General features: G+C 41.6%; 1 protein-coding gene across 1 annotated transcript in view; it reads right to left on the minus strand.

Annotated features, from left to right (window-relative positions):
- Positions 1–2,292: 2,292 nt before the first annotated feature.
- TMPRSS2 (transmembrane serine protease 2) overlaps positions 2,293–19,409 on the minus strand; it is a gene marked incomplete at its 5' end in the record, with an annotated part of 43,441 nt that continues 26,324 nt past the window's right edge. Inside the window, 4 exon segments of the mRNA XM_073617259.1 lie at positions 2,293–5,824; positions 8,242–8,394; positions 16,889–17,031; positions 18,793–18,888. Of these exon segments, the coding sequence (XP_073473360.1) occupies positions 5,813–5,824; positions 8,242–8,394; positions 16,889–17,031; positions 18,793–18,888 (404 nt within the window).

Raw genomic sequence — 19,409 nt, forward strand, 5'->3', positions numbered from 1 at the left:
TCCACTGACACCAATGTTGGGGGTTATAATTGTGTCCACTGACACCAAGCATTGGTGTCAGTGGACACAATGCTAACTCCCAATATTGGGGTCAGTGGATGCAAGAATAACCCCCATCATTGGCGCCAGTATAATAACCTGCAACATTGGTGTCACTGGACACAATAAGAATCCTCAGCATTGGTGTCAGTGCAATAATAACCCCTAACATGGGTGTCCAGTGAGTGCAACAATAACCCCCAAGATTGGTGGTCATGGCAGTGAAAGTTGCCCCCTCCCACCCCATTGTTGATCACTTCCCTGATCCCACATTCTTTTGTTGCTCTCTCTTTCAACCCAAGCTGAGACTTGTACTGTGGATGGAGATACTCCGCCACACAGTACAATCTGCTGTACACAGTCAGTGCCGGGTGTTGCAACACAGAGAACATTCCAGTGCCCGGCGTCCCGCTGCCACTCTACTATCTATATGGTGCCCAATAGTCTGCAGGCCGTGTAGGGGACCTAGGTGAATGCTGCACCCACTGAGGATTCCTACCCCACTAGACAAACATGAAATAATACACACAAAAAAACTGTAAAAATGTACATTTATTGTAACAATTACACAATATTATTTAAAATAACGTTGAATGTTTTAGGACGACCATTTTACAATAAAATATTTTTTTTTTGGGCACCAGAAAAATATTGCACTTTATAATTTCATATCATATATTAACCGGGCAGCATCCATGCAACAAAGCGTTATACGTTAAGGTGAACTCAAACACAAATGAAATGGTTAATGGATTTATATGTCTGTCCATCCAGTCCTAAAATGTATGCAGCTCTGTCACACAGCACAGTTCTATCTGGCAGGGAAGAGGGACCCGATAACTTTTCCCTGATTCACTTAACAGTTTTCTCAATTTTTATATAAAATTTTTTACCATGGAGGAACCCTTGGGGAAAAAAAAAAAAAAAAAATGTATGGGTCTTTAGGGAACCCCTGTTAAAGATATCTACAGCTCATGATGTAATAGCGTAATCAGCAAGTTGCAGAAATAATAAAAGAATAAGGAATGTGGTGTATCCAGAATATTTGAGGCACAGAGCAGATCATTCACCCAAGCCACCATACAACTTTACTTTCAGTAATAATCATTACATTTTGTTATATAATTTTTTAAGAAACCATAAGCAGAACATTGAACATTCTAGTGCCCCTTTACATTGGAGATCATTGAAAAAAAAGTGCCCCTATATATCTGTGATCAGAATAAAAAAGTGTGTCCTTACCCCGGAAAACTTTCCCCTTTACTTTGTTGGTCAGTAAGAGAGGTGCCCCCGTTCCATTAGTGGCCAGTGAAAAAAACAATGCCCCATATCCCCCCCCCCCCCCCCCCCCCCCCACATTAGTGGTCATTGTAGTGCCTCCTGCTGAGTAACTTTGGTAGTGGAAGTATGTAGAAACCATCATGTGGGAAATCAATCCACCACAGCTCAAGGAACCCCTGGCAATTTCTAGAGGAGCCCCAGCCGGAATTAAGCGATATGACCTGGTCTTTTCCCACCATCTGCCTGAAAGCAAAAGCAGGAGACTGCTTTATCGCTCTGCTGTCCCCACCTATCAGCATATTCCTTGTTATCAATATGAGCACTGCAGGACACCCAATTTGCTCCTTGTACTACTTCTCGCACACGGGACATTGTTTAACCTCTCCTGAGCGATTTAACGTGACGGCTAGAAACCAGCGGGTCTGTAAACTAAATGCTGCTAAACGCGAGTTACCGTGTTTAGCAGCGTTGACAGGCATTTGGCGTTTCAAATGCCTCTGAACATCCGTCTTGAACCCATTTCTTTGCATTCCAAAAAATGCTTCTAAACTCAACTGCAGCTGGAAAAAAAAAAAATGCTCAACTGCTCCTAAACGTCCGTTTACCAGCAGCAGTGTACATGAAGCCTAAGTAAGCTTTGCTGCATAGTGGATTAAAGGAGAAGTTCACCTTTGCAAAAAAAAATTCACTTTTTTTCTTTTTTTGCAGGTAAAAAATTTGCATTTATAATTTTTTTACTAGGAGCCTGCAATGTATCGCACCAACGATCAGCAGATCACCGCTACCATGCAGGGCTCCTGCAGACTGTCAGTGTAAGCCGTCTGCTTGTACGGGCAGGCAGTTACACACGGACAGGAAGAAACAATCAACTACCTAGAGCGCTCAACAGCACCCTGGTAGATCATGGAGAACTACAAGCCGACAGCCGCAAAGGCTATTGGTACTTGTAGTTCTCCCATTCACAGATCTCTGTAAATGAATGAGGAGCCTGGGTAGGCGAAGCCCCGCACAGCTGCGTTTTTTTTTTTTTAAATTTGTGACAGTAAGTTTGGGGAACAGAATCCTCGGCTCTCTGTCACTAGAGGCGGTGGGTTGGGGAGAGGCTGCAGCAGTGGCAACAGGTTTACATATTCCACCCTAAAAAACATGTAACATGTCCCTAAAAGAGAACTCATCCTGTAAAACCAGGTCATATTTAGGTTCTTACGCTGCTTTCAATGGACAATACAAGCAGGCCGTGCTGACATTGCACAGACCTATTCCATTGTCGTTCCCATAAAGAATCCCACCCTGGGAAATGCCATGGAGCCATTACAGTGAGTACATAAAGACAGGAGGTGTCTGCAAAGAAGCTGCAGGGCATCAGCAGCTCTTAGATGTAACAAATGATTAAAAAGTGAAGGCAGGAATGTATTTTAAAAAATTATGAACAAATTAAAGTTTTTGATACAAGTCTAGCTCTTTTAAAGGAAAAAAACAAAACAAATCAGGTCACCAGGCTGGCTGTGCTATGTGGCAGGTCTGTTTAAAGACATAGAGCACCTTTTGGAACCCTTTAATAAGTGACAAAGAAAAAAAAAAAAAAGGGAAATTAGTACATTTTTGCATTTAGGCCTACAGTGCATTGCAATCGAAATTAGTGTGACGTAGGTTCAATGCATGAGCTCATTCATCCTTACCCCCCAGCCCTTTCTGTTTTGGGTCTGGGGGAGTAATGAATGAACCACAAGTGTGGTGACATTGGCATGCTAAGCTGAGTCCCTTAACTGGAGATTCATAGATCCTTGTAATGATGCCAATGTTTGGCTGGAGTGAAGTGTAGATGCGTTCCATTCAAGAAAAAAAAAAGATGGCTATAAAGGAGAAGCACACTGTGATTCAAGTAAGTTGAGAGAGAAGGAGGGGGGGCTGTTTGAGGGTGGTGCGTTGGAATGTGAACATGCTTCACCTTAAACATAAGTGTAACATGGTCCAAAAGGTGGACCAAGCCTTTAAATTTCAGAGGAGAGAGAGAGAGAAAAATGAAAAATTCTTCTACAGAGTAAATAGAACCAATATATACTCCACTATATATCTAGTATAACCACTGCCTGGAGTTCAGCTTTGAATGTTATAACCTGAATTATTGATCAGCTACCAAACTTTCCTTAAATCTAGAAAGCTATTACGGTTAAGGAAAGTTTCATGGTGAAGAAGAAATGGTCAGTGCAAACTGTAAACAAAAGTGCAAACGCACGGTGTGAATTCCTGACATACTAAGATTTCTTTATATACATCTATACCAAAGAGCTCCTGTGAGGTTCTAAAGTGACAACGGAAGAAGATTTACTGTATACTGAGCCCTTAAAAGAAGACCTCTACTTTCTCCATTAAGCACAGTTGAAAAGAAGTAGATTAAGGTTGTAGTACTAACTTGCAGGGCACTGATCCCCTTATCGAACTTTTCTCAAAATTTTTTTACCCCTAAAGGAACCCTTGAAATAAATTTTCTGGTACAAGGGAACCCTGCTAAAATGAAGTCAACTGGGAGTAAGAGGAATGCCCCTTATAGTGGCGGTCAGAGAAGAATGCCGCCCATACAGTGGTGGTCAGACTTTAAGCCTTTCTTCGTAACAGCTAGAAAGATCATTGGTGCCATGGCACTTGCACTTTGTCGAGTGGCACTGGACCCAGAGTTAGCCCAAGCGCAATCAGATGGGAGGTCAATCAGGAACCCCTAGCAACCTCTTTAGGAACCCAAAGGTTTCATGGAACCCTGGTTGAAAAATGTTGAACCAAAATCTGATGACTGAAATTACTGCTGTAATCCAATTCCAAAATATGGGGCCAACATCTGCATCTCTTCAGATTTTTGAAACCCCATCCTGTAATTGGGCATCAGGACCATGTAGGTGAACTGTACTTGCACCTTCCCCTAATCATCCTGCCTGAGTGGCAGAAATGATGTCAAGAGGCACATACATTTTTGTTCTAGTCTATACAAAAGTGATATTTTAGCTTTCAGTAGATGCTGGAGAGTTACACCCCTTGACAGTCCCCCAAGGGAGTTTCAGGGCAAGCTGTTCCCATTATGAGTAGTTCTCACCACCATTAGGTTTTTTATTTTATATTATGGAGCCTGAACAAACAATAGGTAGATAACACCAAAAAGTCTCAGGTGGACAGAGTCAGAAATTATGGCCAGGAAAGTGCTCTGTTAGAATATCAAAGAGGCATAATGAGCCATGCCAACCAGGCTCCATCTACAAGTAAAATATCTGTTTTGATAAGACTGGCTCTTTAATCAAGCATCGGATCCGGGTCTGTGCAAGCTGTGAAAATTCTTGTTGCCTTTAGCCCTGGTTCACATTGGTGCGTTTTGACGCGTCAAATTGGCAGGTATTGCCGGCAATGGCACTGTCTTAATTTTGCAACATTTGCGGCACAGCACAGATTTCAAAAAGTAGTTTCTGTACTGCTTTTTGTAATTTCAGGGTGCGATTTCCACCGACATCGGTGCAGAAACCCGCACAGATGTCTAAAATCGACGCCGAAATCAGGACTGACATGCGGGAGTGAAATCTCAGCTGAACTCGCACGGCTTCATTCCCACAGCTCAGTGTGAACGTGGGCTTAACCTGGGATTGTAGGAGAAACTGAACAAAAATTATCATTTTTATAATAGTTGTCCAAGTGTGATATTTTATATTCCATCATTCTGAACAAATGTTTTATCCATGGCATAAAACACACACGCCCAAATAATAACACAAAAAAAAAAAAAAAACATTTAAATCAATGTTTTCATTTGAAAACCAACAACAGTTCAGACTTTTATGATCCTCTCTGCCCAAATGCAAGGCTTGTTTCATTGTCTGGCCCGGTTATAGGCACGGTCATTTTTTTTTTTTGGTATTTAATTTGCAGCATAGGAGATTAAATAAGCTTTCCACTCTTTGAATCTCCAAAATTAAATATTTTTCAAAAATTCTGCTCTTTTTTTTTTCCCCTGTTGCACAATCCTAAAGCAGTTACAAGTAAACATCTTGATGGTTTCTCAATAATTCTGCATTGCCACTACATTTTGCTCCTATTACTTTGAAGCTATTTGATTTAAAACACATTTTACTTAATGCTTCTGATGACATCTGAAATAAAGATATTGCATATCACAGTATTTTATAGATATGTACAATAAGTAAATTACACCACCAAAAAATAAAAAAAGTATAAAATATTTACAGACTGTCCACTAGTTGGCGCTATGGCTGCTTTGAACAAAATGACAGCATGGCGCATCCTGTCTTCTGCAAGCATTAATAGTGGCTTTCACCTGATAAAATATACAGTACAATCCAGATAGTATATCAGGCATACAGTTGCTCTGAACACCTGTAGGGCTCATGAAATAGAGGCCACATGATAAAGTGCGCAGCGCTTTCTTCTTTTTGGTTTGTTCCCATCACTATGGAATTTACATTTAACTGGGAAGTAGATGGTTAGTCTAACGTCATCAGCTGTAGGTCTGAAAAAAATAAAAATAAAATGACACTTACATTGATTCTCATGGCCTCTATACAGTACTTGTAACAGCTTCTTTAAAATGCATTTCTATTTAATAGACATCTGTTATAGAGGAAATAGATTAATTTCATTGAAATGGATATCCCTCAAGCAGGAAAATCTTAATTTTACTCACCGACTTGCTTAGGTGAAATTTACCTTAGGAAAAAAAAAAAAAAAAAATTCTCTTTTTTAAAGGCTTTTTTTTTTTAATTAAAAAGGGGAAGGGGTATTTGGAATAAATTCATTAATTGAATTTACTTTTTTTTTTTTACTATTTGCGAGTGTCTTCTTTTTTTTTGTTTTTGTTTGTGTATTTGATTATTATTAGTGTAATTCTGCTTTAACATATAAACGATGGGCTGTATTTTGCTGTAAGAATAGGACGGTAACATTCAGGAGCCATTTGAAGCCTACGGCACCCTTAATCACTACAAACCACCATCATGTCTCCCTGTCCATTGACTCCAAAACATTTCCCCCAAATTTTTACAAAAATCTTTTGATTTTCACTGAAATTTCAGGAGGAGAAGCAATCAGACTCATCCTTTAGGTCAGAAGATAAACAGTGTTAGGCCACATCATTTTTTTTTTTTTTTTTGATAGATCTAGTTGTCTGACTGTTTGTATTTTTGTGGTTTACTGGCTCACTGGCAAAAAAAAAAAAAAAAATGCAAGCAACCAGTAAAATTAGAACTTCTGATCTGCATACTAGCTCTGGATAAGAGCACTGAAGCTAGAAGGTCAGAATGACAGCTGAGCTCGGAGTTGGAAGCTAAAATTTGAAGAAGATCTGGAATGTCAGCCTACATACTGTAGGTCTTTTGTGACATATTTCCTAAAATGTTTTAGCTAGAATAGGGTCAAAACCGGCTTCTTCCAATGTGTCTATGGTTTATTTTTCATTTTTTACCATTTTTTTTTCACTGCTCTTACCTCATCTATTATTCTGGATTAATAATGAATGGGACCATAATCTAAAACACTGTGGTAGGTGTTCAGAGAAGCTATACAAAAAGATTGCCCGCTGATTTGGTGTGGTGACACATTTGATGCCTCCAGCTGCCATTGTGCTCTTGCTGGGTTTCCACTGTGTCCCTGTGCCCTTAAGGAGTAGAGGGCTCCTTGCAGGCAAACCTATCCTTAATCTATCCATTGCTATATGTGTTCCAATTTGGAGACTCAAAACTATAGTTAGGATCACAGTATACAGAGGAGCTTTGACGTGGGTGCTACAGCTTCCACATACTTCTGAATTGTTCAACATGTTTTTTTTTTTGTTTTTTTGTTTTTTTTTTTTACAGGCTAGCTGGTAAGCGTGGTGGGAAATTTGTGATGTGCATTAGCCTTCCATGTGCACCTTACATTAAAGGTTAATTGTAAATTGGGGTGGTTGTCATCTTTTTGTATAGCTTGTTCACTGATTTAGTGTGGGGACACAATTGATGCTTCCAGCTGCCATTGTGCTCTTGCTGGGTGTCCAATGTGTCTTTGTGCCTTTAGAGAGGGCTGGGCTCCCTCCAAGCAAACCTGCCCTTAATTTATACATTGCTATATATGCTCCAACTTGGAGACTTATAAAACTATAGCTTTAGGGCTACAGTATACAGAGGAGCCTTGACGTGGAGTGGGCACTGCAGTGGGTCAATTTGGTTTGTTTGCAGGTTAGCTGGTAAGTGTTCTGGGAAAGTTGTTTGTGAGGCCTTTAGAGAACTTGACACATGGCGAGCAGGGACCTGAAACCTTATGTTAGGAGACTGGGTAAACATTTTAATTATGCACTGCAAGAATTGACGGGACCAAAGCCTGGACCATTAGGGTAGACGGGACCAAAGCCTGGACCATTAGGGTAGACGGGACCAAAGCCTGGACCATTAGGGTAGATGGGACCAAAGCCTGGACCATTAGGGTAGACGGGACCAAAGCCTGGACCATTAGGGTAGACGGGACCAAAGCCTGGACCATTAGGGTAGACGGGACCAAAGCCTGGACCATTAGGGTTGACAGGGCCAGAACTTGTATAATTATGGTAGATAGGGTCCGAACCCAGAAATTAGGTGTTCTAGAACCTTAAATATTAGGAGTAGGTGGTTCCAAAAACTAGATCACTATGGGCAGAACCTGAAGCATTATAGAAAGCGCAAAGCTAGGAGAATGCATTACCTACAAAATGAAAGAGGACAAAAGTGAAGGAGACAAGCCTGGAGCATCACACAAGACCAGGCAGATCTCAAAATATTATGAGTGAGATTATTACATAACCTGCCAATTTGCCAAAAGTATCACCGCCCAAACACGGTTTTAGGCAGGCAGAATACACAGTAGTTTGTCTTGTGGTTCAAAATGATATAGCTGGAAGGAGCATGAATTTTACGGTACCTGCATCTGTAAATAGATCCAGTCCAGAAACACTGTTACATTGGCGTAGACTCCAGGCTTATTAACATTGGCACAGCCTGTTCCCCAGCTTGTGTCACCGACAAGCCACCACAATGAGTTTGTTCTAGTGACCAAAGGACCACCACTGTCTCCCTGTGCAAATAGAATAAAAATGATTAAAGGAAGAGCTTTGCGTATAGATTACTGCCAAAATTGTAATATCTGAAGTTCTATTTCAAGTAGGACTTTAAATAAGCACAGTGAGATTGGACATAAGTAAACCCTAACAATAAAATATTCTCCTATTAAATGTTACAATTAAAGCATTTTGTTATATCGATTTGACAAAAAAGAACAAAAAAAAAAAAACACCTATTGATCGTGCCAAAAACCTTGAGAGCATATTACTGTATGATTTTTGCCTGTTATCAGCAATATTCCCAGATCTCTCTATCAACTACAAAACCCATATGAACTCCCTTTAGGTTATATAGAAGAGGAGAGGGGAGGTGTTCTGTAGTCCTTTCCTATGGTGACAACGCTCCTCCTTAGATATGGTACAGTGAGTAAGTGTTGTCACCCTAGAACAGAAAATGTGTTACTGGCAGGATCACTAGGTTAAAGCAGAACTTCACCTAAAAATGGAAGTTCTGCTTTAATTTGTAGCTGCTGACTTAATTTTTCTGCAAGCAGCTTGAGTTCTTCTTTAAAATAAAGGGGGGGGGGGGGGAGCCTGATAAAAGAAATCTAATGCAGCCATCACATTTAATTACTTCTAAGCTTCAATATATAACATCTTTCTTCTTGGATTTAGATACACTTTAAAGCAGTGTTTCTCAACTCCAGTTCTCAAGTACCCCAACAGGTCATGTTTTCTGGCTTTCCATTTTGCACATTTGATTTGCCTTAGATGACACAGCTGTGGTAATTACTGAGGGAAATCCTGAAAACAAGACTTGTTGGGGGTTCTTGAGGACTGGAGTGGAGAAACATTGCTTTAAGGGGAAGTTCAACTTTTAACAAGAAATAGTAAATGCACATTTTTTTGTTCCTGAAACTTCTAAAAGCATTGCATCCGCGATCAGTAGATCGCTGGCAGACATTTGCACTGACAAAAAATTAGTTTTTCATTTTTTTGATTTTTTCGGAAATTTGGATTTTCAAATTTCCGAATTTTCAAATTTTCAGAATTCGAAAATTCGTAAAGTCAAAAATTTGAAAATCAAAAAATGCGAAAATCTGAAAAAAGGAAAATCAGTAAAATTCGAAATAACTAACAATAACTATTAAATTATAGGTATTGGAATTTCCTTTCAAATTTGGCTGTTTGTGAAAGATAACAAATACAAATTTATCTGAAGTTACGACTTATCCAAAATAACGAATGCCGCATCTAAACAAATGGAATGGAACAAATTAATAAAATAAAAGGTTTTATTATTATTATTATTAATTATTATTAGATCGTTTCGTTTCTATTCGTTTAGATACGGCATTCGTTTTTTTCAGATAATTCGTAACTTCGGATAACTTCATACTTGTTACGTTCACTAACAGCCAAATTTAAAAGGAAATTCCAATACCTATAATTTATTAGTTATTATTTCTGATTTTCGGGTTTTCTAATTTTCATTCTTTTTGAATTTTCAGATTTTCATTCTTATTTTCAGATTGTCAAATTTTAATATTTTTGAATTTCCAAAACTGGAAAATTTCTGAAATTTATCAAAATTCGTTAAACGAATTCGGAACTAAACGAATTGCACATGTTTAATCGCTGGTGCCATGCAGGTCTCCTGCAGACTATCAGTGTATTTGCTTGCCTGTACATTGACAGGAAGACTCAATGAACTACCACAGAGTTCCACATCGCTGTGGTAGTTCATTTAAAACTGCAATCCAACAGCAGTAAAGGGTGTCGGCACTTGCAGTTTTCCATTTACAAAGGACTGAGTGAGTGACGCGGCCAGGTGGGCTGAGCCCCTGCACGGCCGCATTTTTAAAAAATTGTGACAGCTAGTAGGGGGAGAAGATCCCCGCCAGCTGTCAGCATGGGGGATCAGCGGGGACAGGGGCTGGTCTGTTCCTAATATGTAACACCTGGCCTGAACATGGGTGTATCATGTTACAAAAAGGTGAACTTATCCTTTAAAAGCATAGTCCCAGGACTGGCCCAAGACATTGTGCTGCCTGGGTCCAAAGAAAAAAAATCAGGCCCATCCTGCAAAGAGACCTGCCCAAAGACATCAGCTCAGCTCACAGGTATATGAAATGTACAGCACCACGAAAGCTCCACCCCTTCCTCTTCACTGCCACCGGCCAACTACGGTAAGCTCTGATCCCCAGTGATGTGGCGACTGGCGCCCCTGCTATTGAATCCTGTGCTGTCCTGGGACCGGCAGAGCTGCTCTACCCCCCGCCCCAGTCCACAGCAGTACAAGTTGTACTGCTGGGGAGCAGAGTAGGGCGAGGCTGGGGAGCATGATGCAATAATGACACGGAAAGCTGGAGGGAGCCTCAGGTCCTTGGCCAGTCCGCCCCCCTGATTGCCATCCCTCTTAACCACTTGCCGACCGGCTCATGCCAATATACGTCGGCAGAATGGCACGGTGCACTAAACGACGTAGCCGTATGTCACGCCGTCAACCACAGCTAGCGGGCGCGTGTGCCTGCGGACTTTGTCTGCCGTTGGCCGGCGATCGTGGCACGGAGAGGCAGAACGGGGAGATGCCTATGTAAACAAGGCATTTCCTTGTTCTGCCTAGCAACATGACAGGGATCTACTGCTCCCAGTGATCGGGAGCAGTGATCTCTGTCATGTTCTAGTGAGCCCATCCCCCTACAGTTAGAACACGCTGAGGGAACACACTTAACCCCTTAATCGCCCCCTAGTGTTTAACCTCTTCCCTGCCAGTGACATTTACACAGTAATCAGTGCATTTTTATAGCACTGATTGGTGTATCCGAATGGTCCCAAAATAGTGTCAAAAGTGTCCGATCTGACTTTACGCCTCAGAGGCTGCACAGAATCTACCCGCTGAAACTCCCGAACTGCCCAAGATGTCAGTCTTTGGAAAGTGATTATATGCACATGTTCTGGATATGCCCGAAGCTCAACCGTTACTGGGCTGATATCTTCGAGTTTATTAATGTACGTCTCCAGCTGGAGATCCCCTTATCGGCTGAACTGGCCCTACTGGGCATACAGGACGATGACCAAAGGCCTCGATATACTAAACTGTTACTTTCATTGCTACTTTTTTATGCCAAAAAAGAGATCCTCCTTAGATGGACGTCTCCTTCACCACCTACTATAAGGTCATGGGAAAACTCAATCAATGCTATCCTCCCAATGTATAAACTTACATACATAAGTAGAGGTTGTCCTCGTAAATTTGAGAGGGTCTGGCAGCCATGGACCGACCCCCTGTGATACTGCTATATACTATCCTCTTCTGCAGTCCCCACCCTATAGGTCTATGCTGCACTACATTAGATTGAGCTGTATTTATTGATGCTCCCCTCCTTCTGCGCCCCCCCCCTTTTTTTCTCCCCCCCCTCCCCCCCCATTGCATACTGCATATGTACTGCTCTTGTTCCATGGATGTGTACACTGCAATGCTTGAGTGACTTATAATGTACTGCAACTTGATTTTTTCTAATAAAGATCAACCTTGTTGTTAAAAAAAAAAAAAAAAAAAAAGTGTCCGATCTGTCCGCCGCAATGTCACAGTCATAATAAAATTCACAGATTGCCGCCATTACTAATAAAATAAAAATGAATACAAATGCCATAAATCTATCCCCTATGTTGTAGACGCTATAACTTTTGCGCAAACCAAGCAATATACGCTTATTGTGATTTTTTTTTTTTACCAAAAATATGTAGAATACTGTGACGGAAGGGCCCGTGGAACTCAGAATCCCTTGGAAAGTAGGGGATGCCCTTGTTCCAGCTCCCCATACACCTCTTATGTCTAAGTCACCCTGTGCTATCCTGGCACAGGGTGAGTGAGAAAATATATCTTGGACTACTTAAAAATGGGACAGTAATATTTGTCCACAATATCTCCCAGGATGTATGTAGAGACTATTCTTGGTTTGATTGATTCTGAACTCAACCTGTTAATGGAGTGAACTGATCACATTGGCCTCCAGGACTGGCTAGGAGACTAACAGTCTAGTCTGGCTTAACACAGGTTCTAAGGGTATTCCACACATTGTTGTTTGTTCTAATTAACCCTGTTTTGAGGTTTATGGTAATGTGTATTGAATAGTCACCTAGTCTGGGTAAATGATTTAGTAAACTAGCTCATGTCAATTAGGTTACAGTTGTATTGTTAGAGGAGGTTCCAACGGCATATAAAGTCTTGTCATTTTGATTCTAAATAGTCCATGTTAGCATCTAAGCAAGTCTCGCCTTGTTTTGTGCTTGGGAGCGGTTGGAATATCTGATATCTGGAGTCCAGACTGGGAGGAAGTGGTATACTGACGGAAGCACTCAAGCAGAGTGAGGGACGTTCCGTGACAAATACATATTGGCCTAAACTGTGGAAGAATTTTTTTTTTTTTTATATTTTTGGGGATATTTATTATAGCGAAAAGTAAACAAATATTCCTTTTTTCTTTTCAAAATTGTTGCTCTTTTTTTGTTTATAGCGCAAAAAAAATAAAAAAACTGCAGAGGTGATCAAATACCACCAAAAGAAAGCTCTATTTGTGGGAAAAAAAAAGGAAGTCAATTTTGTTTGGGTGCAACTTCGCATGATCGCGCAATTGTCAGTTAAATTGATGCAGTGCTGTATCGCAAAAAAGGGCTTGGTCAGGAAGGGGGTAAATTCTTCCAGGGCTGAAGTGGTTAAAGTGCCGCCTAGGTCCCATGAACCCCACCAGGACCCATGGTAGGGCCGGCCCTGCATAGTCCACCTGCTGCATCATCCATTTACAGGGATCTTTGAATGGGAAGACTAAAAGTCCCATCTGCCACCACCGCACAGGGACTTACAGATGACACCGACACAAGTATAGTGACGTCATTTCATGCCAGTCCATGGTTTCCTTCCTTCAGCCCCAAAAGATTTTGTACGAACCTGGGGCTGTAGGTGAACAATCCAGGAACTCAAGCATTGCAGTTCATGGTTGCCATGCCCTGCAGACTTGAATGCAAACATTTAATAAATGCTCATTACAAAATGTGGGATCATTTAATAAATTTGTGCAAAAGATTTGCTATGCTTTAACTTCCTTTCCCATCTTTACATCCGCCTCTTGCTCTTTTTGCCACTCAGTTTGGCTGTCGGGATACTTCTGGGTATGGGGATCATGTGACTTGTTCCCTTTCCTTCCACATGATAGCACTGGTGCTTTTCAATTGGCTGCTCATGCACCCAGAGCGCCCAGGTCCACAGCCATGTGTAGGCTTCAAGGCACAACTACACGGGGCTTTCTTTGTTCTTTGCTTCCAGCAGCTAAATGCTACAAGAAGGGGAACAAAAGACAAGCAAGCATGTTCTGCTTGTGAGGGCGGCAGAATAGTAAACCTGTTGCTTTTTTCCTGCATGGTAAAAACAGATGTTCCTTTTAGGCCCCATTCACATCTCGCTCCAAAACGTTGGAGGAGGAAAAAAAAAAAAAAAAAAAAAATCAATTATTCTTTAGTTCACATCTCCACTCCAAGTCGCATGAGGCTCAAAAAAGTTCTGGAGCTTTTTTGTAGGTCGAATCGGGCAGATGTGAACATTTTTGGTGTGTTTTTTTTATGCTCATAGAAATGAATGCACGTTTTTGTGCGCATTTGCCAGTTTTGTTGTGCGTTTTTGCGCAATTTTCTGCTCAAAATAAAACATGCAAAATAAAATACACAAATAACTAAAAATTATCATAAATAAATGTAGCAAGGTCCCAGGCCTCCTTTGATCTCATGAGGACCTCCAGGGCCAGGGATAGCCGACATCCTTCTGTATGTAGTGGGTTGTGAGGCATGGTGGGTGCAGAGTTAGAGTTATTGGGCGCCAGACACTTCTTGAATGCAAAAGAAAGTTTATTTTCTTTAACAATCTTTTTGGGGGAGAGAGGGTTAGGGCCAGGACACCCTTAGGTAGTTGCAAGATTAAATTGGCTCCAAGACTTCAATAGGAGGAAAGCCATGCAGGGAAAGGCATCCATCAAGACGCCACATCTGCATGTGCAGGAATGCGGTCTCCTATGGCAACAGTCTTTAACACTTCCTAACACAAAGCGTAACAGTTCTTTCACTTCCCCTACAATCGCTTTTTGTAGTTTTTCAGCCCACTGAGCTCCCGATCTCTCACTAGACTTACTGATTCACTGCCACTGAATTCCTTGAGCTCCTCCAATCTTCACAGTGGTATCTTCCTCACCCCTGCTTCTCTGCTGGGTCCTGAGCTTGGCACTCCAGATACCTCTCAAGCTTCACCCCATTGGCCTGCTCGGTCCCTGGCTTAACACACAAGGCTGCTCTGCAAGCGTCACCTCCGCTGGCTGGGTCCCTGGCTTGATACCCACTGAAGTTTCCCGATTCTTCACCGTCCCCGTCAGGTGAGAATACTGCTCCCGTACTTGGTTCAGATACTCACTGTGGTCCCTGGTAATAAGACGGATGGTCCCTTACTGGCGACAGCTTCCCCTCCACCTCTGACCACGACAGGTTCTCCGGCCGGCAATTCTGGTTGGACTGCAAGCCGCAGCCCCAACCCTGCGCTGCTCTCTTGCTTCTGGATAGGCCCTCAGACAGCCAAGTAGCCAGATGTGCCCAGGACAGGCCCAATCTCCGGCCTAGCAGCACGACGCACGTCCACCCAGACCATTAATCACCTGACTCCACCCCAAAATATATAGGTTCTCCCAGCAGGTCAAGGGATTCAAGATAACCCCTGCCCATTGGCTGAGATAACCCATATGCCCATAACTTGACCTTGGGTTGCCCTTCTCGTATCTAGTACCACCAAGTACCCGGCCACCTAGTCGTAGAAGAGAAAAGTGCAACAAGGTCAAACTTAGAGATCTATTGATTTCTCCCTATCAATCAACCAGGATAATTATTCCTGGCAAGTAAATTTGTGAGGCGCTACCCTGCCTAAACTCCAGGGTGCTACATGAAATAAATTAATAATATGTTATAATACATAAAAGAATAATAATTAAAAAAAAAAAAAAAAGCTAATGGTAAATCTAAAAAAAAAAAAAAAAAAAAAAAGCTGAAATACCTAGCAACAAATGATAGTCTCTGTTGGCTAATAAAAAATGCCAAAGCTGAAAAATGCTGTATAAAATGCGCCAAAAAAAAATAAAAACACCAGGAAAAAATATGCACAAAGACACTACACTCAGGTGGGAACGCAGCCTTAAAGAACAACTGCTCTAGAAAATATTTTTACCACTCGAGTCTAAATTCTTGTGCCTCTGTAAGGAAGTCTGTGTTCAGATTGCTTTTCAGAGACATTTGACAGGCAGTGAGGATGCCATGTGACACCTCCTGACTTGCCCGTTTTAACCCTTTAATTGCTGCACCAATGCACCCCAACCCCATGCATTGCACGCAGTTGCAGGGCGTTTGCAGAACTTCATTTACTTGCATGGGTCACATTCAGCGGCGGTACTGCCTGCTGAACATGACAGGAGCAATTAATTTTGCTGCAGACCTGAAGCAAAGCATCACAACCATGGCATATAAACACCCTTGTCCACAGGAGTAGAAAAAAAAAAAAAAAAAAAAAGAAGGGCAGAATACGTGTTACTCCATATGAAGTTCGCATGTAGATGTAGGTCAGACTCTTTTACGTAAGATTTGTCCTTAAAAACCAAGCCTACCTGCTTTAATAAATCCCCACCATTTTGCTTAATCCTGGAACAGCTAAAATACAGGTTGCACAACCTTCAGAGCGATGTACAGCAGAGCAGCTCTAATCCTGAAGTCTATTGTGCAAGGAGATGGATCACTGCCAACACATTCAACTACGTGCAATAACACAGAACTAGTAAAATAGTAATAATTAGTTCCATGGTGATCGTTTCCCGAAAAGTGCTGGTGCAATTAGGCCTATGCGCTAAAGAGGCTGAGAATTTGTTGAAAAAAAAAATATATATTGTGAATTCACTTTAATTATCCAACCCTTTGAAATGATGCGAAAGTATCGGCACATGTTGAGGTATTTAACGTGAACAGAAATCTGATTTTCACATGGTTGGATAATTGAAGTGAACATTCACAGAATTTTTTGAGTTGGCTCACTAGGTAGGTAACAAAGCAGAGATACCACTGGAAATTATAGCCCCCAATTCCTAACTTGTTGTGCTACTCCTTGCCAGCCTTACCAGTTCAAAAATTCAAAAAGAGAGAAGAGCAGGTGACTCGCGCCCCTTCCTCCCACATGACAAGCTTGGCAATTGGGAATTGGCCAAGTGTTATCTAATGGAGGGCAGATAAGACTTAAGCCCTGTTTATGCTCCAAGTCCTGACTAAAGCTGGTCATACACTAAACACATTTTGGCTAGTTCATCAGAAATTCGCTAAGCATATGGCCCTGCTGGCCAATGATTGATGGTTGAAGGAGTCTGCTAAAAAAGTTTCAGGCCAAATAGCAGCTGCAGCAAACCAAATACTAAGGACACACAAACCCTCTTTTACCTGGCAAGTATCGGTCCCTCCGGAGAGGTATCCTGCACATATCATGGCGCTGCTGATGGCTCCATTGTAAACAGAAGGCTTATTGCAGGTTTTGGAGTCAATCAAGGGCACATTAGCTGCCATCAGGTTAGAGGAAGTGGTGCCTGTGTGGGGATATGAACATTACAAGGTCATTTGTGTACTACATTTTTGTCCTGCATGCAATATTGTGGCAGCTTTAGAAGATCTAGGGTGGTAGTCAATCTCTTTAACCGATTGAGAATAATAAGCAATCGCCAATGGTACATATCTTTAAAGCCCAACTTCAGCCTTTTACTAAAACATAGGTTTCCCTTTAACATCTCTACATCGTTTTCTAAAACAGGGGTCTCCAAACGTTTCAAACAAAGGGCCAGTATACTGTCCTTCAGACTTTAGTAGGGCCGGAATGTGGCCAGTGGAGGTAGAAAATGTCCCATGCCCAGCATCAGAATAAACATAACCACAGAGTTGGTGGTCAGCAGAAGGAGGCGTAGCGCTCCATCATTGGTATTAGTGTGAGGAGGAGTACTTCACCATCATTGGCATCAGTGGAACAAATAGTGCCCCATAATAGGTGTCAGTGGGAGGAATAGGGCCTCATATCATTGAGTGGAATAGTGCCTCAAGGGCCAGATAACGGCTAGCCAAGGGCCGCAGTTTGGAGACCGCTGATCTACAGTACAACACATTATAGCATTCAAATCCCCTTACCTGGTGTATCCTTTCATTGTCCTTTTAAATTGTTACTTATTGGGCAAGTGCAGATGTGCAGTTATAATTTTTTTTAAATCTCTAAACCAGCCATTCTCAACCAGGAATTCCATAAAACCTCTAAGATTCTTCCAAAGGCTGCTAGGGGATTTTTTGAATTGTATGTTGACTGACCTCCCATTTAATAGTGCCTGCATAGTTCTGGAGCGTATGCTACTTGGCAGAGCCAGTGGCATGGCACCAGAACTTTTTAGCTATCTGTAAGAGTGCAATTGGACCACCACTGTAAGGAGAGCATTCTTCCAACTGATCCCCAATGTAAGGGACATTTTGCCCCACTGACCCCCAATGTAAGGGACATTTTTCCTCACTGAGCCCCAATGAAAGGGACATTTTTTCCACTGACCCCTAATTAATTGATTTGAACAGGAATTCACTCAAAATCTGGAAATACGTAATTTTAGGGGTTTCATTTTGTAAAATGGTTGAGAAAGAATTAATTTGATCCCTTGGTGCCTAACCTGCTGACCTTCGGAACCTATTGTGGGTCCCTTGGGGCCCTTGCAGACAGTTCTTTTTGTTTCCTGAGCACTTACCTCAGGCCAGTAAAATATTTTTAGATGGAGTTCTAGTTGTTTTGTGTACTTCTTCACACCATTTTTTTTTCCCTGTGTTATTGGTTGAACTAGATGGACTTGCGTATGTAGCTATGTGATGACCATCACTTTCATTTGTGTTTTTTGTTTTGTTTTGGTCTTGCAACTATTTTGATGGTTCTTTCTGAGAAAAATATTAACTGTCTCAAAGTTACATTTTAAGGGGTGTATAGGGAAGCAATAATATGCCAAGGGGTGCAAGATCAGTGATCTCTAGTCTCATATGTGTCTATAGACTGACTATCTCCTGAAGGATATCCCCAATCTCCAACTATTGCTCAAAATCTTTGACCATTTCCTATTGTGTGTATGAGGTCTCTGGCAGTTTTCTGTAGTATTACATTCACCATTTTATGCAGCTCTTTGGTGATGAGAGGCTACATTAGAGTCCCCCGGCACCAAGAAAATTGACCACCACTGCTCTAAACACAAGGAAATCCCTAATGCTATATAAAAAAAATAATAATCATGTATAGGGCCTAAACTGAACGTATGCTGAACAGCTGTGCCTCTCACCTCCTTGAGTAGTGTAACCCCAGCCAGATATCCAGCAGGACTGGGTGTCACTCCATGGCATTACGGCGTTGGGTAAACAAACTGGCTTGATTGTAGCTGTAAAAACATGTACACAGTCAATCTACATAAAATGACCATAAAAATTATATTCTCATTTGGCAGACAGTTGAGTTGTTGCTATGCGTTATATGGAGAATTATTGGGAGATTCAGCCTTTTCCTTCTCATGCACAACAAAGCAACAGATTCTCCTTTATACACATTTGCCTAGCAGCACCTACCCACGTTTTATCCACCCTCCAAAACGTCATTCAGTTGAAAATGTATAAGCTCCAAATTGCACCCCCCCCCCTCCCCTCCAATGTGACAATGCTGAGCCAATCCCCAAAACGCCAGTACTGTCAAATAGAGCAAGCCTCATGCTCCTCCATACCCAGGAGTACCAAGAATTCATTTGCTCCTGTTGGCTACACTGAGGAAGGGGCAGAGAGTAAAGTTAAAGGAGTTGTAAAGGCAGAAGGTTTTTTTTATCTTAAATGCATTCTATGCATTAAGATAAAAAAAAAAAACCTTCTTTGTGTAGCACCCCCCCTAATTACTTTCTTGAGGTCCTTCTCT

This window comes from Aquarana catesbeiana, linkage group LG02 (assembly GCF_042186555.1).
Source record: "Aquarana catesbeiana isolate 2022-GZ linkage group LG02, ASM4218655v1, whole genome shotgun sequence".
In the NCBI taxonomy this organism is placed as follows: Eukaryota; Metazoa; Chordata; class Amphibia; order Anura; family Ranidae; genus Aquarana; species Aquarana catesbeiana.